Here is a 24,531-nt window from a genome sequence, read left to right as displayed (position 1 = left end):
CATACAGGAAATTCTCCAAGAAAATCAGTTGGGTCTGTTGTTCACGTCCAAATCAAATAAGTTGAAAATAAATATTAAAACTGTATGATTTTTGCTAATAAATTGTTCTCTGGCACATTGCTTCTTATATATACTAAATACAGTCCTTAAGTTATATAGTCTTTTAAGATATAGTATTTTATTAGCTGTGCAAAGGTGTTAGTTCTTTTTAAATCTGATTAAGGTTGGACTTTCTTTTTGTGTTGGCTATGTGCTGTGTTGAGTGTTGGGGCTACTATACTTCTGAGTTAAACTGACAATAAAACAAACAAACTAATGATAAAACGTTATTTTGAAGGTACAGCAGGGCAGAACTGGAAATTTGGAGAAAGAGTTGGCAGTGCAGTCGACCAAAGCTGATTTCACATCTCCTCCTGCCTTATTCAAATCAGGAATTCCAACAAACAGGTCAGTTAGACAGCTGTAACTCAAGACCAAAACCCTTTTTATGCTGTTACTTCTGTGTATTTCAACTTCATAATTTTTGTAGGAAAAAGACAGAATATGTTTCTGTAGTAGGTAGAAGTGGTAGGAAGAGCGAGCTATTCTAATCACTTTTAGCTTTCAATCACCTTTACACAGGAATGCCGTGCTACCTTTTTGTCGGTTCAGAAAATAGAAAGTAGAAGGAGAGGGGTAAGATCATCAGGACCAAGTTACAAGGGAGCTATAAAAATCCAGATGTTGATGTATGACACCATGTTGTCTGTGTAGAAGGAGATCGGCCAACAAAATGTCTCCAGCTAGTGTCTTTTCCTCTGTAGCTTTGGGTATTAGCTAACACACCTTTTCAGTTAACCAAAATTGCGTTAGGCAACTATTACTTCAACAATTGGAAGGATTCCTGGAACCCATTCTTCTTCCTGTAAGGTAGCTTTAGCTTCTCCATATTTGCATATTTTACTGCACTTTCTTTGAAATGGGAGGATAATTTCTTTACTAGAGTTTCTTCTCCTCCTTCTCCCAGCCCCAGGCTTTAATAAGTTCTGTTCTTAATTGTAAGCTGCTGCTACTTGATACCTGGCACTTAGCTGAGAATGAATCCGTGCTTCTGCTTTACTTTACTTATGAAGTGATTTCATTTAGGAGTTTTGTTTTTGCGTAAATTAAAAGTCATTGTACTGTATGTCATGGCAAGGGAAGTGGAGCAGGTTGTATGCTCTCAGCAATTTAAAGATTAGTGTCCGTGACTCGCTTTTAGTGGAGCATCCATAAGTATCTTGACTAACTCAGGCACTCATGTTTATTTATTCCACCCTTTTTGATTCAGTTTAACACCCAAATAGGTTTGTCTTGGTGGGGAGGAGTCGTACTTGATCCTTTTGCTTGCATTTGCCTTTCACTCCCCTCCAGCTGGCCTAAATTTGTTTCTGACCTATTAGGTTTTTAGTAGATTTGAGTTGTTTTATATTTTTTTTCTTTGTCTGAGAAGCAGTATAAGTCTTCCACACTTTGTACTGATCCTGTAATGATATTTTGAATTTTCTTTTCTGAATTGCTTCTAATTTGTGGTGTTCTTATAACGGAGTTCTCAAAATTGCATGTTGTGTTCACAGGGAAATGATTCAAAGTCTGTATCTAGTACAGATCTTACAGGATTTCCATTCTTGATGCATCTCACTATTGGACAGAGAAATCTCTAAACACTTTAGAAAGTAGTTTCTGACTGGGATATTAAAATACAGCTAAGCTTAAATTTTTGGAAGAATGCATTGTGTAAACTGTGATTCTGTGAAACTTGCTTTTATTGTGAAAAAGTTTAATACTTTAGGGTCATACATGTGCATGGTATAGACTTCAAAAGTAAAATCTTTGTCATATGCTCTAGCTAGAATAAATATATCTTACTATAGATATCTTTATACCATACCTTTATCTGCTACTTTTTTTTTCCTGCCTGAAGCTAGCAATTCCGAGTTTAAGCGACAGTCTTTCAGATTTTTTAGAGATTCAAACTTAGTGTACTGATTGTTAGTCAGATTTTTCCTCAGAAATGTCAGGCTTGTCTTGTTTTCTTCCAGGAACTGAGTTTACCTTGTATAGGTTTCCCAACTGTTGCTTTCTTTTAAGAGTGCAAAGCCAGCAAATCAATTTGGTCTGTTGCATAGCTAAAGATGAAACAAAACGAACATTTCCAGTTCTATCATTTGTGCATTCCAGTGGTTAGAATAGACAATCTTACATACGTTTAGCCTGAGTACTGTAATTGTAGGTGGTTACAATGGCAAAGCTGACTTCTTCCCGTATTTGATATCTGCTGTTTTGGCTGCATTAGATTAAGATACGTTCTTGTGTAAAGAAGATGGTGTTTACCAAGTGGTCAGAAGAGATTTTGAAAGAAAATGATGTGCTCAGAAGTGTAAGACTAGCTCAGCGAGTATGTCTTGACTGTTAGATTATATGGATTATATACTTCTACTCAAGTGACTTCTCCAGAATACAATTACTGTTTTCTGTATATAAAAACTGCATTACTGATTTCTTTATAACCAGGCAGTGTTTGATGGGATCGGATTGTTTTCTTCAAAGAGCTTATTTAGGTAGGCAGAAATTTTTCAACAATTCAGCTCTATGATAACTTAAAGTAATTGCCTTTATGCCATGCAGTAGAGCATTGTTGTGAAATCGCTAGAAGCATTTCTCACTTAGCAGTAAAATGTCTCAGCTTCTAGCAGTAGTTGATATATTTGGTGAAAGGGAGGGAAAAACTGGTGCAAGTGGATATAGTCATGTTGGTGTGGAAATTGATAAGGAGCTGGGAATGAGGAGAAGAGGAATTCAAAGAGCAGAAAAGATAGACAAGAAAAGAAAGACCTAGACAATTTATCTCACCAGAAACAGCGCCTCTTCTCAGTCACAGACAAGCACTGCCTCCAGAAAAGCCAGTTCAGGCATCGGAAAGTGGCAGGAACGATATAGGAGGGCCGAATCACCCAAATTAAGGTAAGAAAAAAATAATCAGGGCATGGTCCTGATTTAGCATTTTAATTCCCCACTTACTAGTCAGGGCTGCCACATCACGTCATGGAAAATTTAACACGCAGATATTGCAGCACATATTTCCCTTTAGTGGGAAGTCAGAGGACAGATAGTGTTTTTTGCTGTTTTTGTTTGTAAACAAGCATTAAAATATTTTTGTGTCCATTTTAGTAGATGTTTCCATACGATAGCAATCTAAATTTGGCCCCCATCCTCAAAATTTCTCAAAGGTCTATCAGGTATATAATTCATTACTGATACGGCAGCTGCATTTTACAAAATAGAATTATTGCTCACCAGCAAATAAAAGTTACTACTTCACTAGAATTGCTTCCTAACTGTTTTATTCAAAGAAAAATTCAGTGGTTGTTCACACTGTGAAAGTCTGAGAGATTGTGCTTGAGTTTATAAACAATCACAGTCTTAATCTGAGTTATTGGTTGTTTAGGAATGAAACTTGAACCTCTTGTCTTGATTTTTTGGTAGTTAGGGCTGCTGAATTGCATTAAGTGTTGTGTAACCCTGAAGGAGAAGTTAGAGCATAATGGAAGTGGTTTAGTAAGTGCACATCATACGCAAACAACGTAGTATCAAATAGAATGCTTGTTCACTAGATGCAGTTAAGATTTATTTTATGCTTGGTCACTGTTAAGGTTAAAAACTGAAGGAATCTCTTTTGAATATAACATTTTATGGATTGTGAAGAGAATTTGGCATATTTCAAAACTGTCCTAACTAGCCAGGTCGTTGAGATATCTTGCTGTTTTGTAGAGCAGTACTTGTCTTTACATCATTTGTCAGGGTCTGTAAGATAGTATTTATTTAGCAGCAGAGGAATAAGTAGAAGTTTCATTTAAAAGCTGGATGCAAAAACTAGCATTTTCTCATTACTGTAATATCTAGAATAGCTCCCTATCCTATAACTTGGTTCTGTCAGATACTGTTGGTTTTTTAACTCCCATTTATGCTATTTTGGGTTACTGCTAAAGAGTACATTGCATGTAGATGGATTTTGCTTTCAGAGAAATTAGCCAGTTCTTCAGCGTTCTCTGTGCTTGGGCCTTTCTCTAAACAGATTTTTTATAGAAAATGGATTTGTGATATGTCATTACTATGAAAAAATACAGGTTTCTTCTGTTTCATGAGCTGGCCTTGCAACATTAATGATGAAAATTCCAATATATATTGAGTTATTTTGAAGAAATGTCTGTTCTGTATATAAAATCAAAATCTTGCTTATAGTGTTAGATTTGTTTGCCTTTTTATATCCATCAGTAGTAAATAAGCTCAAAAAAGTTGAGAGTGTCCTCAAGAGGAGGAAAATAAAAGAACAAATTGCATAAACAGGATAAGAAGGAAAATAGAAGGAAAGTTTTCTAAAGTCTAGTATAATTCTTAGTTCTGTAGTCTAGTGAATAAAAGTGGCATCCAGTAGTTAGACTTCTTTTTGAATTCTGGAAAGTGTTATTTCAAAATACAGTTCATTTTTTTTAACCTTACATGTGGTGGAGATAAGAACTGATTTCTGAAGCTATGTATTTATAAAATTTCTTTTTTCCCCCCTCAATTTCTTTTTGCTGTGTAAAACCTAAATAAGCTCCGTTTGCCATAAGAGATAGCTTTCTGAATTAATTCTCCAGGGAGGGCAGTCTTCATAGTGTGAATAGCTCATAAATAACCATTTGTTAATTAGAGTGAAATCATGCACTGAGTTGCTGGAATGTCCCTTTTAAGCTGTACTTTGCGTGAACTCTGCTGTGGGTTCGTGTGTGTCCCACACGTGTGGATTGCCTTTTATGATCGGGTGTATCCATTGGGATTGCATCTGTATCCCAGGTGCCCTGGTTGTATAAGGGGCGAACCAAGTCCTTTCTTTTCTTTGCAGATAGCACTGAGACAAACCTAATAGTGCCTGTTTAACTTCTTATCATTAAGCCAGATAATAATTGGCTGAGCAGTCTTTGAAATTTCCCCACGTGCCAGCTTGCTATGACTTAGTCAAGATCCAAGGCTTCATATTGGCCCCTCTTAAAAAGCTGCTCAGCTGTTGTATCCTGGACGCTTCAGATGCCTCTTCTGTGTAAGCGAAGATAGAAGTTTTTGACGGAGGTGTTGTCTGCTCCATTTGCAAATGAGCATATGCCTTCTTTTATTGGATCTCAAGCTCTTCTAATAGCGTACTTCGTGCAATCTTATTGCAGTCTAGGAAATAGAGAATTTGTCAACTTCACGGTATGACTGCAAATTCCTGAACTCATGCCTCATTAAGGAAATGAAATCTTCTGGCTGTTGGATAGAACAAAGGACATCAGGAAGCGTGTGTCTGTGTATTTGTAAAACACCAGTTCAGTGAGAATGAGTAGAGCATAGGCATACTCATCAGACTCTTGTCTGATGCTGTTGCAGTGTTGGTGTTGATGCACATATTACTTTAATGCCCAGCACTCCTCCTTGGGTGTCCATTGCATGTTTTCAGCCTTGATTCAGGAGCTGCTGACAGTGTGCAAATAGTGGAAGACAGGGCGAATCTTAATTTGAAGTACCTTGCTACCAAGTGGAAGCCCTGTAGAACGCTGGAGTAAGCCAAGCAGTGAGTCATCCAAGGGACTTCTTGCTTTAGAAGAGACTTATCTAACATATAAAAGGGACTAAAGCTAGGTAAAATGGAAGTTTTCTTGGGTAAGGTTTGAGATAATTAGATAATGTATTGATGCTGGAGGAAAAGCAGTGTCTTAGAACTCTGAAACCAAATGGGCGGTCAGATTGAAGAATGAGACAAAGTTTTCTTGTTTTACAAAAATTTCACTTGTCCTTTTTTATTTTGTTTTAGTGAAACGTGGTTGGTTTAGCAATTATTTTATAATACCTGCATTTGCAATTTAGTTACTAAAACAATAATCCAGACGAAGTACAGCCATGCTGGATTACCATGTAAAACGGCAACTGGGGAGGATTAGGAAAGCGGGTGTTGATTATTTCAGCACTTAGGTTGAAACAATCCAGAAGTCTTGATTTCTAGGCTGGGACGTTAGGATCAGAGAATTTCTTCAACTTGTGTTATCCTTTGAGGGGCTGCTGTGTAGCGTACGTCACTGTAATTTGCAGAAGTGTTGTCAGACTCTTGTACTATTGCATCTCTTTTTTCCTCCAAACTCTTGTGCTTAATGAGCTTGCTTTGAAATCCAGGAGCTGTAAACCCAAATATTGCAGAGCACTGCCGACAGGGCATTTGGATCATCCTCAATGTGCAGTCTTCCAAGGAACTTTCAGCTGTTTTCCCAGCTATTTGCATTAATCTGTTTAGTAGTCAACTATACTACTAGAAAAAAATAAGAATCAGGAGTATCTCTTCTAAAAACTAGAAGTATTTTTCCTTTCTTTCTTTGCATTTCTATTCTGAAAATTTCTAAAAGCTTTTCCCAGTCTTTCATCTTGCTCTGTGTCTTGCCGTTGATAAATATTGTCAATTTTCTTTACTGTGATGTTCTTTATAGGTGTGGCACTGATGTACCTTTGTTTCTCTCATCCGTTAGAAGTGTAATTTTGTACCTTGTTTTCTAATGGAGTTGACCTAAGTGCATCCTGTTTTTTAACCTCTTAGAAATTAATTGTGGGCTGCAAAGCAGATGGGTATTATTGCTTCTGTATACAAATCAGAGTTTTAAATTCTATAAAGCTAGGTTTCTGGATTTTTATTGTTTTGGGGCTGCAGACAGGTATGTTAAAACTATACTTTAGATTCTTCCTATCTTCAAAATACTGATTCCACATTGTCACAGAAACCAGGTTTTAGTCATAAGAGATGACATTCAGATCTTTGTCATACTGTTTTCTGGTCTGGCAGCTATAATCCTCTATTTGAGAATGTTCCCAAGTGGCTGATTAATTCAAGATTTTGAGAGACTTGATTATGCTTCAAATGGTAGTGCTTGTGTCCCACGGAATGCCCTAGTGTCTTTACCATCAGTTTAATGTTTTTATTCTACTTTGAAAGGTTAAATACAAAAATAATAATAATAATGCACAGTTGACAGCTGTGTGGTAAAGAACTCAGATGCTCTTTCAGGCTTAAAGATACCTCTCTTAACATACTACGTGAGTACATAATGGGAGTTAAGAATTTTGTAGTAGGAACAGCTTCAGTCTAACAAAAATAAGTTCAATAGGTTGACTGGTTTGAAACTGAAGTGAGATACATTTACATCAAAAATTCACAAATTAACTCCAGCATTCATTGGAATAACTTACCAGGCATCGTGAACTCTATCAGTAAACATTTAAATTCCAGATTGTGTTTTTATGTGTTTTTTTCTAAATAAGATGCAGTTCTTCAAATGAAAACTAACTAAAGGATTGTATATGGCCTTTCATACAAACCAGACAAGAGGGTCTGGTTTAGAATCTGTAATTTTATGTCTGCAGATTTCCTGACATACTGATGCCAGTACTCCAGGTTTCTTCTCTGTCTCTCAACTTCTTTTTAGTTCTACTTAAAAGTGTTTTTATAATTGGTAGTAAAATAGTGCTTTTCCATAGTACAGTTTTGTATTCCATTTTCCTTAGTTTGATTCACATGGTCTGTATGTTGCTATTTACTGCAGCAATTGTTATGATTGTATAAAATAAGAACTTTAAGGTTTTCCTGATCCTTTATAGCCATAACTGCTTTATAGACAGTGCAAAAATGTTTATCATAAGAAAACAAAGTCAAAAATTTAAGAGGAAGGTAAGACTTACTGAGTTTGTTCCTGTAGCATTTTCGTTTTGTAAAAAAAAAAAATAAAGTAAGACAGTGCTTGCTCTCAATCAGGAAATGGACACAAGGTGTTCAAAATCTTGCTGTGAAGATGAAAACGAGATCCTGGTGGGAAGGCTTTTGACATGTTGGTTAGCATTCCTAGTGGAGCAGGATTGCCATCATCTTTTCATCCCTATACTATATTTTACTCTTTTTAGTGCGTCCGTAGAAAAAATCACCTTTCTCCTACTTCAGATTAGGTTTCTTTTCTTTTAGAATGTGGCACTAAATACAAAGTTTCTGAATTAACAGGCCTTTATGAAGTTTATTCTTACTTTACGAGAGCAGTTAATTTTTGTACATCAGTACTTCTGATGACAGCCTTAAAAAAGAGAGTGAAACATCAGGTTAGAAATACACGTATTAATCTGTATGATCTCATCAATATGTAAAGAAAATTCTGTTTGTCACAGTTGGCCTATTAATTATTTTATTAGTTTGTGATATTTTCATCATTGGAATAATAAAATACTGTGAACTCTACTGAGCAGAAATGAGAATGTGTGTGGGAAAATTGAAATAGCACCGAGGAGCAGTCAGCTCATCTGTGACTTTGAGAAATGTGAAATGTGCATCGATAGGAAGTGGAGAAGATGTAGTTGTTATCTGACTTGTGTATCTGGAAATTCTAAAATATATTTGGAAGAAAAAAATGAAACTGGGGGAGAAATTTAGCCCTCTGTAGTTATTAGTGCTGCAGTTTGTTCAGCAGACCAAGGCTTGAATCCATCTTGTTTGCAGAGATGCAGCTAGCTTGCTTTTAAACAGTACTTGACAGATGAAAAACTTGAGGGAAGAAAAAAATAGTGGATTTTTGATAATATTAACTAAGATTAATTACTTCTTTTTATTAGAAAGAACCACAATGACTTATTTTAGGCTTCTTTTCTTTCCTGCAAGTTTGAACCCATGGGTCTATATATTTACATTTAAATAGGGGAAAAAAAATTCACAGAGGACAACACATGTATTTTTAAGGAAACATCTGTAGTCTTTCTCAGCAGAATCAGCTCTTGTTCTTTTTCTTATTAATGCAGGTGACTTAAAGGCAGTTCAGCTATTTTTAGAGAAAATCATTAATCTATAAGGGTTCATAAATATAAGAGAAAAAAGAAGGGGGGAAAGGAGTTGGAGAAATCAGCCCTAATCATCTGTAGTCATAGGCTCTAATTACACATTACCAGTTGGGAAGGAGATCATGGAATTATTGTTGCCACTTCCCAAAACGTCAGTTCAATTTCCAGTGTTAGCCAAAATAGCAAACAGAATCGTAGTTATCATGACCAGAGGGGAACAAAATGAGAAAAATGATTATAATAGTACATAAAGCTGTGTTGCACTGAGAGCTGAATATTATCTGTGGTTCTGTTTATATCATATCAGAAAGGTTATAGTAGAAGTGGGAGAGGTGCACAAAAAAGAACTAAATAATTAAAGTTAGAGTCACTTGTGTATGAGTAGAAGTGTGGATTAGTTCATCTTGGGAAAGAGATGACTGTGAAGAGATGCAGCAGAGGTACCAAGAACACTGTGTTGCCAGAGAACAGGTATTTTTATGATGATGATTTTTTTTTTTTTTAGTACAAGGACTGTAGGGCACCAAACACAAAAACAATAGCTGAAACAGGTTGCATCACTGGAGGTTAAAAGCACAAGTGTGTTTGTTCAAAAGAGATTGTGCAAATGCAAGTTAATGAGGGACTATTAAACGCAGTGCTCAGGTTGCATAGGAAGTCCCTAAATTTTTGATTGGCAGGAACTGGGAGGGAAAGTCTGTATATGTATGCTACTTTTCCTTCCTTTCTTCTCTAAAAACCCATTGCTAGCTACTTCTAAGGTAGGTCTTCTCAGCGTGTTATGTTCACATGTTGCCTGGTTGGGTTGTAAGGGAGACTGAGGTGAGTCTTCTGCTGCTTCGTTGCCAGTTTCTTTAATGAAGGTGAACGTAGCATTTAGCTATGCAAATGCTTTGTAGAGAGACATTTTGCATTTGGAAATCTGAGGAGTAGAAGTATGAATGACTGGTCTAACATTCCTTTGAATTGGATGCAACACTGTATGTTCCGAGACAAGAGGGATGCCTGGTGATTTTCTTCAATATGTGCTGCAATATCTATAGTATGCATGGAACAGTTGGCTTATGTTTATTTCTGCCTCCTAACTTACCTTCATTTGATCTTCCGTGGAATCCTCTGGTATGTTTAAATTTATTTTTCATGATTAGTTTTAACTATTTTACTTTAGATTTTTAAGAAGTTCTGTTTAATATACTCTCTCCTTACTGATGTTTTTTGGTGATCTCCCTGTATTATTCCTTATGTTTGTTGTTTGTTTGTTTTTTTTCATCAAAAAAAGTATATGACAAAAGTATAGATTTATTTTCTTATTGGGGATGGAAGGAGAATGCGGAGACAGTCATCCTTTATCCTACAGGAGTGTTTGCTTCATTGTTTTATTCTACACACTTGCATATTTCATGAAATTTATCATATTTAACGTTCTTCAGAAAGTCTTTTATGTTTTGTACAGGAGAAGGAACTTGTGGCATTCAGAATAAGAGAAGTCCGTAACAATGTCTTCTCATTCTTTCCAGTTCTGCTTGTTGATTCTGGTTTGTCCTGTGTTGCAGGCGATTATCTGGCACAATAGATGTGATTGGACAGACCATCACTATCAGCAGGGTGGAAGGACGACGGCGTGCTAATGAAAACAGCAACATACAGGTTTTATACTGCAGATTTGCACACTATCTTCGACTAAAAGACATTTTTGCTTTCACCTTAGCTACTGATTAAAATGCTCCAATGTGTATAAATGAGAGAGAGAGAAGTAGCTTTAATTTCAGGAAGAAAGTTATGGCGGTTAATTGAAGTACATTAAGATGAAACATCTGATATATTTCTAAAGATAAATATTTTAGTGTACTTGGAAGGAAATAAGCAATCTTGCAGACTTACAATCCAGGAGACAGCACCATCTCTGCTAGATACGCATGGGATAAAGTTTTGTTTACTATGTGATAAAGATAAATATTTAAATTGACTATGTATTCCTCCCCTATTCCTGCCAGACACATGCTGAAAATCTCTTGATACACATTTGAAGAAATAGTCCTTTAGACATATGTTTTGAAGGAGTAAATTGTTGATTGTGCTTTTTTTTTTTTTAAATGTATATAGTAGTATTTTACCATAAGTTATAATACTAGTCATTATGGGCTTGGATTATCTTCAGAAAACAACTACATGTGTTAAGGTCAAACACACTTTCTCCTCTTGTGACTCTACCTGTGGAGAAGAATCAAGTTTGCTTGGTGCTCTAGCTGCGTTTCCATGCCAACTTAGGTTAAGGTTAAACAATGAAAATAATAATGGATTTTAGTGCTTATACTGAAAACACATCAGTGTGTTTTGCAGCTGAGCTTCTCACAGTGTTTTAAATCACCTAAAATCTTATTTTTTTCATGCTTTTTATATTGATTTTTTTAAGAAATATTTTGCTTTACATACAAATTTAAGATGGTTTGGGCCATATTCAGATGGCCTATATTTCCTCTAAAATCCTATGTTCATTGAACCCTAGTGGCCCTCAGAGGTACTTAGCAAGTGTGGGATACTGAACACAGGCATTGAGGTAGAATTTAAACTGTCTGAATATGGCCCTTTAGGTGCATAAGTAATATATTCCTGATGTAGGAAAAAGAGGAAACCTGTCTTCTACCCTTTTTACGTAGCAATTGTAACTATAGTTTGATATTTTACAGGTTCTTTCAGAACGATCTAATCCTGAAGTAGACAATTTTACCAAGCCACCTCCATTTTTCCCTCCAGGAGCTCCACCTACCCACCTTCCACCACCTCCTTTCCTCCCACCCCCTCCAACTGTCAGTACTGCTCCACCTCTGATTCCCCCACCAGGTAAATATCCTGCACCACATGCAATATGGGAAACGAGAGACTGATGCTTGATGATAGTGAATTAAAGACAGCACATGCCATGCAGATTTGACTGCGTGTGTAGAATTTCAGAATTTTGCGTTGTATTCTCCTCACGAATGTACCTGCAAGGCAGAAATGGAAATGGATGTCTTTACTTTCTCAGTAAGAGTAGCCACAGGTAGTAAATAATTTCTTAAATACTGAATGTTGGCTTCTGTGTCCTTGAGAATGTTTGAAGTGAGAAGCTCTTTTCTGTGATTCAAATACTGTTAATGCTATTGAGAGGTACGTGTTAGCAAATGATTCTGGAAACCTTTGAACTAAAAGCATGACATAACAAGAATTTGTGTCAAAAGTTGGATTTTCTGATGTTTAAGATCCAAACACCAACGGAATCTTTAATTCCTATTTCCTCTCACAGTATCTCTGAATTCTTGGAAGTCTGGTAAGAAATGCATTTGTGCTGCATCTTTTTTTTTTTTTTTTCACTTAAAGATCTAATCAGCACTTGATCTTTTTATCCAGCTTTCTGGGTCTGTGAATCTTAGAGAAATCAAAGCTTTTTGAAAACTGCTCATTGTTAAATGTTTGAAATTTACTGATACTTACTAAAATGAGAGCGCATCAAGGGCATTTGTGCTACTTGTGCAGTTACCTGAGTGTTGTCCTGTTAAGGAATTTAAGTTAAAAAGTAAAAAGTGAAAAGTCAAAATAGATGCAGAAACTTCGGGAAGTATCTGAGTAGGAAAATGAAGGGTTTGTTACCTAAGAGGTGATGTCATTTGGAGCCCCTTTCCTTGTTTTCTCCATTTGTTCCTTGCGTTTTTTCTTGACTTGTACTGAAGTCTTGTTGAACGTTTTCTTGCTTTTTCATTTGCTTATGGAATCTTTTAAAAGCATCTTTGTTAATTCTCTCACGTATAAGCAAAGAAGCAACAATATTATTTCTGTACAATGATTTTGTGTGGGACTCGATAGGATTTAAATCCTTTCCCATGGAATATGTTGATTTGTTCACTTGCTGGTGATCTAAAAACTATTAACTCCTGCTGCATGTCAAGCTCTGGCTCTCATCAGTGATCATTATGCACAAAATGATGCAGCCTAGGGTATAGAAGGGGGAAATATTTTAAAATGTTCTGAGTTACTGTGTGTAAATGTAAAAATATGATATCTGAAGAGAGAATATGCTACCGCTCTGGCAATTTTGTGAAGTTTCTTTATTGCTGAGGGGATAGAATGCAGAGGGATGTAATCCTAATGCTAACTAGTATTAAACTGTATTTAAAACTTTCTGATTATGGAATGCTTTGCAGGTTTTTAGGAAGTAACTATTATTATAATTGTAGTTGTAGCACAGAAAAGCTGCATATGTTTTAAAACCAGACAGGATTCACCCCCTACCACAAATGCTCCTGGTGCAGCAATGTCATAGAGCTGTGCTGTACTGTTCTTATCAAACCCCTCACCTGTTGAGCTTTCTAAAGGTGAAAGAAATGCACACGTGTTACAGATCTAGCAAGCAGGTTTAGCTTTAGTCTTGTGGTTTGCAGACGGGTTTATGACATACACTTGTTCAGAAAGTCTCCTTCAACATCCTTCCGTGCCTCAAGTGGATTTGAAAATAACGATTAAGAGCTGTGGATTTGGTTTATTCAGGGCTGTGTTTTAATTGTGCTGTTGCCAGCTCTTTATCTTCAAAGCTGTTCCTAAAATAGAATCTGCCATCCCTCCTAAGTTCAGTGGAGGAGGAGGGAAGAAAGCCCACTCTTACCGAATATTAAACTGGGACTACTTGCCAGAAAATTTAAGTATTCCAAATATAAAACATCCTCCAAAAGCCCCTTTGAAAAAGGATCTTCCTTTGAAGTTAGGTCTCTTGTTCTGAATTCATTCACTCTTGCGATTCAAATCTTCTTTGAGGAATGAGTCCTGGAATTATTCAAATGGCCAAAGCCAGAAAATTCTCAAGTAGTGCTAGGAGATCGGTGGCTGTTGCAAACAATGTGTTGGTTTTAGTTTTCGTGGTTTGTTGCGTTGTTGGATTAATGTAAATCTAAAGAAGAATGTGGATGCCTCTGTTTAACAGCCTGCTTAACAAGTTTAAATGTTGTTTTATGTGTTGTGGTTTAAGCATACAGTTGACGTATTTTTGTGTGACATGTATTTTTGAGATTAGGAAAAACTTACTGTGAAGAATTAAACTTGTGTTGCATAGTTTTGGGAAGTTTGACTGCTTAGACTTCCACCAAAGCTTAGCAATTAAACTGTACGGCTGCTCAGCCCATAGTCTAAGTGTACTCTTTTATCTTGTGATGAATAAGAGACAATTTGACTTAGTTTAGCCTGACAAAAGAAGTTTTTACTGAGTGGAGTTGTACTACGTAGCTGTGGGCTATTACACAGTTCAGCTAACTTGCAAAATGTTAAGTCAGGGCAGCATTATCATGCTTGATTCCTTACTCAGCAAGCATAGCACATGTGTCATTGCTTTCCTTTAGTAAAACCTACTTGGTGTTCTCTAAATATTTACCAGCCTTGAGTTGGTAGATTGGGATAGAGTGTCCTGAAAGCAAATCTGAGCACGTTAGGTAAAATTCTGCGCTGATGCCATTTAGATTGCTCCTGACGCACCTCTGAATACTTTAGGTTTTGGCCAGGCTTATCTTTGTGGTACTGCAGTGCAGTGCGTCATAGGGAGGTGATCTGTGCTAAGCTTCTTTCTTACGCTGATACTCAAGTATAGTTCCTACATCACAAGAAGTGACTCAAGATGTCTTTTTTCTTGTTTCTAAAAAGAATTAATTGGCTGCTGATGATTCGAGTATGTTTTCATACCTCAAATATGTTTTCACTGCATTAATAAAAGGCAAAGGAGTGAAGAGAATTTTCCATTACCTGAAGTTCATGATTTTTTTTGTTCATTGTTTTCTGTCACCTTCTTCTGTAGTGAAAAAGGCAAGGAAAAAAACAAGACTTTTAGATCTTCATAGTGATGCTTGCTAACTTGGAATATAGGATAATGTTCACTTCACTCTGATAGCATCGAGGAAATCAGCTTCCATCTTAAAATGATATAACTGTTAATCAAGATTTTTTAAAAAGTTCATCAAAATTTTAGAGGAAAAAATGCCTTTATGTTTCTTCAGTATAATATTCTGAATTAACCAATTCATTAAAATTATTTGGACATCCAGTCTCTGGATACCAGTTGTATTTAGTCTCTTTAAACTTTGTTCGAATGGCTCTCAAGTGAATTTTTTCATTTGGCTTGAAATCTTTTGCTGAGATTTTTATTTGTATTTCTGCCCAAGATGAATTTCTGAGGAATATATTAATTGTTTAATCAGATTTTCATCCTCTGTACTGAGTATTAGCTGAAGCCTATCCAGGCCGTTCTGTGCATGCTGCTAAGAGCCATCCTCAGTGCTAACAATATACTGTTTTTAATGCAGCAATTTAAAGATATTTTTAACATAAGGTATAGCTAATAAATTCATTAATTTGAGAGAACTTTTTGAGAACAGTGTTCTCAAGATTGCTGGAGTAATTTTGTCTTTTTTTTTAATATATGTTCTATGCTGCAAGCTCATGAAGAGTATTTTAAGATGGACAGTTAATCAAAAAAGATGAATAGAAAATTCTTAAGCTATGCAACAGTTTGTGTTCCCAGTCTTCCTCTTTCAGATTTTTCAAGTAGATTTTTCATACTCTTTATTATGTGATTTCCAGTGTTCTTAACAATGGTAGCACACACTGGAAATCTTGCGTGCTGGTCAAATTAATGGCTGCTGCGGTTTAGAAGTTTTGCTTTCGGGGTTTACTATCACTTGGTTTAAATTTTGGCTGAGAAATGAGGTTTTATACCTTCATGTTTGGGCAAGAATTTTATTTCATAATTTGTTTAATACTCTAATGCTGATATGAATTCATGTCAGTGAAATCACCAGAAACCAGTGAAATTGATCACTCTTCCTCAGCTTGCATATTCTTTCATTCAGAGAGAGGTTAAAGAGGAGTAATGGTCTCTTCTAGAAAAGGGAATTGGCCCTTCAGAAGAAGGAAGGAGGAAGGAGAAAAGGTTTAGATCTGTCAGAAAAACACACATTTTTTTCTTTTCAGTTGGTGATTTGTAGTGCCTAGTAGAATCAAAGTGCTCTCAATTTTTTCTCAATAATAAGGACTGAAAGAGTTCAGAGAGCACGACTGTTTTATGAGTTTCTTGATTAATATTGCTCTGCCAACTTACCACTTTGAAGTGCTCCTCTGCTTCTGTTTTATCCAAATTAATGCAAAATGGAGTTTTTTGATAGAGTTGAGAAGGAAGAGACAACTTGTTTGGGACTTTGTGAAAGGTTAACTATTACTTCTGTTTCAGTAATGTTTCAGTAATTGCCTAATTCACTTACTGAAGTATGCATAAATGGGATTTACCTCAAACTACCAATAGTTTCTTCTGGCCTCTTACAAATTTACATTTAAAAAATGCAGTGTTCTAAAAGATGGTCTGGAGTCATGTGAAATTAAATTCAAACTACTGCTGCTTTAGAAATGAAGCTTTAAATGTGCAGAAAACCAACAGAGTTATAACAGTTTTTGAATGTGCATGTATTAAGGGATGCTCCCTTCCCAGATATTTACAAGAAAATAGAGTACTGAACATTTTTTTCCCTCCAAGTAGCAACTGAATGATTAATTGCGGTGTGGCATGGCATTGACTGAAAAGTCTGTAATGTTTCTTGTTGCCATAATATTTTGTCCATGTGGACATTGTATTTCCTATACTAAGCTATTAAAGGTCAGGGGCCGATTACATTTCCTTTCATCTAGTTATGGAATATAAAATGAAGCAGATATGTTCTGTGGAGCATTACTTTCTTTCTGGATACTTAACATTTTAGGGTTATGGATTTACTTCTGATCTTCTTACACAGCATCATTCTTCATTGTTTTTGTTACCAATTAAATAAGATTCTTAAGAATAGTAATGTAAGAAGGCAAGTTGCACAAGGCTCGCATAAAAGCATATTGGTAGGTATTAATGTGAAATCTTAATCCAAGAACACAGAAAATAAGTTATTCCTCTTGATCATATATGCTGCGATAGCTCAGTCTGATTTTAGACCCACAGATGATAAACATTTACTATAACTGATACATTATTTGTTGTCTTTTTAGGTATACCAATAACAGTACCACCACCAGGTAAACTTGCTTCGATTTTTTTCCACATTTGGGTTAAAAAAAAAAAAAACACCTTCCTTGATGTACAATTTATCAAGTTTCTTTTAGTTATATGTAGATAAAAGTTTATAAATATAAACTTGTGGATGTATGCTCAGTTATTCTGATGCAAGGCAGAAAAGTATGAAAATGTTCTTGGCAAGTGGATTTATCTGCCAGTTTCTTGAAAGTCTGCTTCTTTCTTCTCTTTCCATTTGTTATTGCTGTTACGCATAAGACAGTTGTGATTTTGTTTATAAGGTATTGGTAGCTACTTAGGAATTTTCCTATGCTTCTCAGTTCTTGTATTTTTTAAGAATGACATATTTAATTTAAACTGCTGATACTTAGAACTCTGCCTTCGTTAAGCTGGAAATACCTGTTTTACCAAATAAACCAATTTAGACATTAAGTGATAATGATTTGCATTATGCTCTCTGAAATGTGTTGGCCATTGCATGCCTAACCCAGTTCTTTTATGTTTTCCTACCACCCCCATTCTTCCCGATTAATTACTACAGGCTTCCCACCACCACCTGGCGGTCCTCCACCTTCCCTCATACCCACGATAGAAAGGTGATTATCTGTTTGAAATCTTACAAAGCAATATATTGGTATTCTGTAGCTGCAGTAAATTAGATATCAGGAAGGACTCTTACACTGTCCGGTGGGTTCTGTCTATCTGTGGGGAGACAGTTTCCGATTTTTACAGTATTTTTCCAGAAGTGTTACTAGTCTCACATCTTTGACATTTAATGTTGTTTTAAGTAGGTTCCTTGACCACTTACTAGCTTTATTGAGTTATGATACTGTATCAGTGCCAAGACTTAAGAACAAAGTTAAGGTAACAATTGTAGTCCTTAGTAGTCTGAAGAGTTATTTAGGTGAACCTCATAATTCATCTTACAGCTACCATATCCTTTTATATAAATGTAAATAAACAATTTGGCCACACATTCACACCCTCATAAGCTACTGGGAATGTCAGAGTTCTACAGAATCCAAATTTCTATTTCTGCTTTACTTGTAAATGTTCAGATTTAATAGGCTTAATAGTGTTTTTTCAATACCTGTTATATATATATGTATCTTAAAACAAATCCAAACCAAAACAACAGCAAAAAAGTGGTCAGCACAGCCCTCAAAATATTTATATTTTGCTGTAGGCCAAAACCAGGTCATATACAAAGCTCACTTAAGAAGATGGTGCAAGCCTCTTGCCAGTCCTTTGGATTTCACTGGAAGAAGGTGCACACATCTGTTCCTTTGAAATTGAAAATTCTGTTAACATATACTCTACAGGATGATGATGGTAAATCTCAGAGAAAATCCTCATCTGATTTAATTTAGAAAAAAACTAACAATGCATTTGACGTGCATGAAAGTAAATTTATTATTTCCTAGTGACAGTTGTTGTGAGTGACTGCTGCTTCTGACAGTTAAGCAGTAGTCATTGTATTTACTTAAGTAAATATTTATATAGTTTCTGAAACTGTGTGGATTTTTTTATCCACTTGATTTTAGTACATGGGAACTAGATCTTACACCTTTAAGTGTTGCACTGTTGCAGTGGCCTTTCATTATTACTGTATTTGTTTTGCTTTTAAACTAAACTAACCCCGGACTTTCTTTATGTTGCGCTGCCTTGAAGAACAGAAATAACGTTCAATTTAAATACAGCAAAGATAATTCATTCAAGCTATGTAGGAAGTGCTAAAAGTCATCAAAGAATTGTATGTTTGAATTATGTCCTGTGTACATATCATCCATTTTAACGTTCCTGTTTTTTACCTACTTGAGTTGGCTACCTCTGAGAGAAGTCAGCGTAGAAAATATGTAGTCAATTTAATACTTTATTTATAGAACTACACATTTGAAGTCCACCTGTTCATAGATATGCTCCATACCTACTTTTTTAAGAAAGAGTGAGAATGGCTTCATTCACAAATGAGCACTTTCAGACAATTGGAGATCGCTTATCTCTGCACAGATACAGAACGATATGTGAAAAAGAAAATATAATGGAAAATATGAAGAACGGTTCATGTTTAATACTTGTTTTGAAGATACTGATTTTTTTTTTAATTTTAAGAAGAGGTGAGAGAATGCTGTTGTCACCGGTATTAAAAAGCGAAGTAACGTTTGTTGGCAGACTGCTTTCTTGCTTTAATGCTCAAAATGGAAGACTTAAATCAACTTATAAAAGATACTTTGTTTTAGTCTGTATGGTGGTAAGAATTCAGTGAAATAATAATAACAGTATATATCTATCAATGGAATTAGCTTTAATAATAAAACTGGATTTTACATGTATTTTCTTCTCTACAGTGGACATTCCTCTGGCTATGACAGTCGTTCTGTTCGTGCGTTTTCATATGGCAGTGGTGAGTACATTTGCTGGCTTTGAAAATTTTTGATTAGCACTCTATCAGATTGTTTGAAATACTTACCAGGATTTCAGCTGAGAGTCTAAACAGGTCCTTTTCAGTAATTCCTTCTGAAAGCTCATTGCCCACCATTTTTACCTGATAGATAACTGTTGTGAATTTACCAGCTGCTTGTTAACACTGTCGTTTTCCTTACTTGTATGCTGGATATCTTTACATGCTGCTTTTTTATTTTGCAGAATTGAGATTTAAAAAATAATGCATCTTACTATGGACCACAAGTCAGGGAGAATTTCCCAAGAGCTGGTAGGATTTAGAAGAAGGAGAGCAAGTACTATCTTGAGATATTGTCAGAATTTTAACCAGCAGCACCAGTAACTGAAAAATCTGAGTGACATACTTCTCCTTCGAAAAATTGTCTAAGATACTATAATCTTTAGCTAGCCTCTTGAAGAAGTGAATTTTTCTTTTTTGTTTAATGTTACAGGAAAAAAAATGAAGTTGAAAAACATCATCTTCTGGTTTTATAGTAAGAGTGAACTGAAATAGAAATTCCTGTTCTGTAGCACTGTTATGCTATAGATACTGTTATGCAGCACATGGCTCTGCTTCTTGAGCCAAAAGAGTGATTGAAATACTAAAATACAATCTTCCTCATCTAGCCTAAATCGAAAGGTGAAGTGAGCGTGTTGCCAGTTGCTACTTCTGCCTTCAGAGCATCTGCTATCCAGCCCCATGCCTGGTGCCTTTTCTCCCTGATGATTTTTCTGCCTCCTTGCTCTTTGTTCCTATAGACTCTGGCTGCTGGAAGGAGAATTTGTAGGGAAAGTTCTGTCCAGTTCTAGGATGCAGAACGTTCAACACAGATCAAATGTTCAGATAGTGTAGCTCCCAAATACTGAGAAGTCTTTAGAGGATATACGTGGATATAAATGACTTTTTGTGAATGGCTGGTCATTTCTTGGAGCTGGAGCAGATTTTGGAGTAACAAATGATACTTTGTTGACATCGAGGGGTTCCTCATCAGTTTCCAAGTGTTTAAATTCATGCATGGAAGTTTGTTATGTTTTTCAAGAATTCCTGATGTGAGCAAACAGCTGCTTTATGCTAACTATTTTTTTTTTAGCAATAACTGAACTGTGTTTTGCTGAAGTCGTAGCAAAAAGTAAAGCTGAGGCAGACAACTAACATAGCCTGGTTGACTAATTTGCTGAAGTTTTAACAAGTAATGTCATGCAGAGTATCATCAGGAAAGGAGTCTTACGGTCGGTCATTAGTATGTACATTGCATCTAATATTCATCTAATATGCTGTGTTTTTCACTTTGGAATCTCTTTTGTTAGAATTTGTAATTCTGTCAATTACTGCCAGGGCCACAAGAATATTTCTAACTTCTTTGCTGGCCTTCAGGGTGTTGGCATGGTTATATTGTTTCAGTATCTATATACAAAAGATGAATGTCATCATGATCATGCTGACATAGAATGTGAAGTTTCTTTGGCAGGGTTAAAAACTGATGTTTGCTTTTGTATGCTTAATGGAGATCAAGCAGCACAAGAGAAAAAGGCTGAGAGTTAGAGGGACTTGTGGGTCTGAGAGGGCAACCAATGTATTTTTTGTTGTTTCCTTAACATAGCTGATAAGAGGTATTAGTCAAAGGTCCATAATAGAAGTCAGATGTGATCTAATCAAAATATTGGCATACATGCCTCGCTTTCTTTTCAGTGTTAAGAATTTTTTTTGATATTTTCTCCTTCTTTTTCATCTGAAGTATGATGTATTGTTGGCTCTTCCAGTGAGACAAGTTAGACATGTTTCCTGAATGAGAGATGTGAATATTGATTGTAAAATTAGGCAGAAAAGGTAATTAAGGAGTAGCATGCAATGCGGTCTTTCTTGTTCAAGTTTTTTCTCAAATTATTGCAATTAACTTAAGAATTTTTCCGCAGAGATTAAATCTATTTCTTAAAAACCTTTAAGTCAGGGTTTCTGTCAGTTCCTTTTCCTCCCTTCCCCCTCATCATGTAGCATTAAAGCATTTTCTATAGGAAAAAAAAAAAGGCGTGATGACGTGGAAGGTATTTGGTTTCTCTACCTAGTAAAAAAAAAAAAAAAAAACATTTGCCTTGCTGTATTTTTTTTTTATTTATACCCATGCACAAATCTTAGTGCTGAGTTTGATTTCCATTTTTTAAGACCCATATACACGATCCTTATCACTGTGCTGTGTGATTAGTTGGTTATAAAAGCATGCCATCCCTGGTTTCTTAACGCTCATACATAGTGGCCGTTAATGAGCTCCTCAGCTGATCTCAGTTGTTGCAGAAAAATAGAGAGAAATAGATACAATAGGTTTTAACTCATTCAGTCTTGTTTGCAAAGATGAGAATGTTCCCGCTGACGTTACAAATTCTGGTGTTATTCGAAACCACAGTTTCCCACAGGATAGTTAACACTGATCTAGTCTGAACTTACTTTCCTTTGTGTTTCCCGATTTACTACAGTCATTTGGTCTTACAGTTCCTATCTGCACAGCACTTGTAGCGCTGTCAGCTTCTGGAACACGTCTGAGTAAACAAGGGATCTTGGTGTACTTGAATTAACTTCCAACTACAAAACAGCAAATCTAAATAATACGTGATAAAACATCTGGATATTCTGGTCATGAGCTTTTACTTACTTTGCTTAGCAGATGAGTTTCATTCCTTCTCACATCTTTCTTCATATCCCTTCTCATAAGGTTATAAAAGTTGAGAAAAGAAACAGAAGTTTTTAAAAGTCCGAAGTCATCTGACTTATCAGTGACATCTCCAAATCGAAATGAGAACCTGAAATACCCCACACGTGTAAGGAGTCAAATGGTGTGAGAGGTTAATCAAAGAGAAATGTGGCTTTATAGTGCCACTTGTTTTATTGAGTAATTAGTTTCGTAGAACTCAGAAGTTTAATTGTAATTGAGAAAAAAAGATAATATTGCTGAGAATAAAGGAATAAATTCTTACAGCAATATGTTGTGTGCTTCTAGTGGTCCTTATCATAACAAGCAGTATGTTCGTGCTGAACTTATAATTCACATTAAAAGATACCTCTACCATCATTATGGGCCTTTGGCAGGAGGTAGGAAAAAAACCAGCCCAAGTCAACAGTTAATTCACAATTCAGAGTATAACTGCCTTCTCTACCACATTCTTGATCTAGTTTTCACCTTCCTAAAAATAATCTTTGTTTCTTGTTAGGCCTCTACCTCTATAAAACTTCTGATGGGGGTAAGTGGTTAAGTTCTAAGGCAGAACTGTGCAGGTGATATCACCAAATATCTGAAGTACAATTATAAAGTTAGGGGCTCTTGCGGAAAACAATGTATTACCTCCTATATTCAGTGAAGTAGCAATATCTTAGTAATTCCCAAATTAATGTTGGGAGGAAAAATTCAGGATATGAACATATAGAACAGTTGTTCCACTGTAATACTCTGGAGTTACTACTTCAGAATATTTCATAAAATGCTGTATTTAGACAAGCTTTAAATCCTTGGCTTTTTTTCTCTTCTTGGTTTCAGCTGATATTTTTGCCATAGTGAAAACAACGAGAGTGCCTCCTGCCATTGGCTGCTCCTATCTTCCCAATGTATCTGACACCCCTACTGCAGCCAAAGCTTTCCTATCTGCTCTACAAAGCAACTTGTCTGTCTCAAACTGTGTCTGTCATACAGAGCTCTGGATCTTTAGAGGCTGAGTGGCAGATAGCTGCTGTTGCAAGTGTGCTCTCAGTGAAGACTTTCCCTCACAGTCCCTGTCTCACTACGTGATCCCTAGCCCATATGATTTTTTTCCCCTACTTTACCAGTGCTCTCACTGTGTCAGAACTTAGGTAAATTAAGGGCTCAGTGGTGCAGTAGGGTACAGTTGATCATTTTATGTCAGAATTGCTAAGGATGCTTATCTACTGCTTGATTCCACTCCAACCTGTTATCTTTTTTACCAGTCAGTGTGCTTGATGGCTTTTTCAGAAGTGTGATGGAAGATGAGTATAGGAAACGCACTGCAAAAACACCAGTCTTGATTAAGGCTCTAGCCTTTCTTGTGCCTATTAAAATTGCTAATCTCATGCTTCAATGTCTTTGCCCTGGACTGTAAGCTCAGTAAGAATGTGGCGTAGTAAAATAATAATACTAAGTATATTCTTACAGCTGCAAGTTTTTGTGTTTGTGCTCTTCTGCTGCATCAAATGCAGTTTCTTCAGTTTGTTTTTAAATCCTTTCATGAATCAGTGCTACCTTTGCCATCAGATCTTTGAATTTCATTGATCTGTCAATAGATGCACTGCATTTGGTCTGCTGGTAAAGCAACTTGTACTGGTAATGGTTGTTTACTTTTTCCTGAAGATTTTTTTTATTTGTGCTCTAAATATTCTTTGTATATTGTGAACATGCAACAAATTTAGCATTACAGAAACAGCTCCAGAGACAGTATTTTTTGAGGCACAAAGATGTGTTAATACTTTCTTACGTGACACCATGCAGCTTTAAATTTTTAAACCGTCTGCAAAACTATTGACTGTCTGTGTCAAGTTCCCTCTCTTTGTGGTTTAAAAATAAAATCAGAATTAAACTTCAGAATTAGAGCAGAATAGTTGAGTTGGAAGGGACCTACAAAGACCATCTGGTCCAGCTGCCTGACCAACGTCAGGGCTAACCAAAAGTTAAAGCGTATCACTGAGGGCAGTATGTGGGCGTCTCTTGAACGCTGACCGGCATGGGGCATCAACCACCTTGCTGAAAAGCTTGTTCTGGTGTTTGACCACCCTCATGGTAAAGAAACATTTCCTTCAGGCTGTCGCTGATGGCCCAGTGCTCCAGTCTGTCCGGCTCCATCTGCAAGGCCTCTCGTCCCTCCAGAGAGTCAGCAGCACCTCCCGGTTTAGTATCAGTGGTGAACTTGCTGAGGATGCATTCCGCTCCTGCATCCACATCATTGATAAAAATGTTGAATTTTGAATGTTGAACAGAGCATTGAAAAAAATTGTATTTCTTTTTGTGGAAATGGTTAGAAGAATCCAGAGATATTAAAAGTGACAAATTACCTCATTCTAAGTAGTAAACCCAGAACACCAATTTATGTTAGAAAATATACTTCCCTGAAATCCTTGTGTGTTGCGAATAATTACT

The 24,531-nt window shown here is 36.1% G+C and overlaps 1 protein-coding gene across 8 annotated transcripts in view; it reads left to right on the top strand.

Moving 5' to 3' along the window:
- Positions 1-24,531, top strand: part of FIP1L1 (factor interacting with PAPOLA and CPSF1) — a 45,223-nt gene that overhangs the window by 13,381 nt on the left and 7,311 nt on the right. For 3 of the 8 annotated variants that reach the window (XM_080589295.1, XM_080589293.1, XM_080589291.1), the window contains 7 exons: positions 338-447; positions 10,446-10,539; positions 11,580-11,733; positions 12,176-12,199; positions 16,933-16,959; positions 17,499-17,553; positions 19,306-19,361. In XM_080589295.1, the coding sequence (XP_080445421.1) occupies positions 338-447; positions 10,446-10,539; positions 11,580-11,733; positions 12,176-12,199; positions 16,933-16,959; positions 17,499-17,553; positions 19,306-19,361 (520 nt within the window). Of the gene's footprint in view, positions 1-337; positions 448-2,874; positions 2,983-10,445; positions 10,540-11,579; positions 11,734-12,175; positions 12,200-16,932; positions 16,960-17,498; positions 17,554-19,305; positions 19,362-24,531 lie in introns of all 8 variants that reach the window. The other 5 variants (XM_080589296.1, XM_080589294.1, XM_080589292.1 and 2 more) reach the window with 2 other exon arrangements.

Source organism: Anser brachyrhynchus (genome assembly GCF_964034855.1).
Source record: "Anser brachyrhynchus genome assembly, chromosome: 4".
Classification (NCBI taxonomy): Eukaryota; Metazoa; Chordata; class Aves; order Anseriformes; family Anatidae; genus Anser; species Anser brachyrhynchus.
This window is presented reverse-complemented; position numbering and strand designations above follow the sequence as displayed.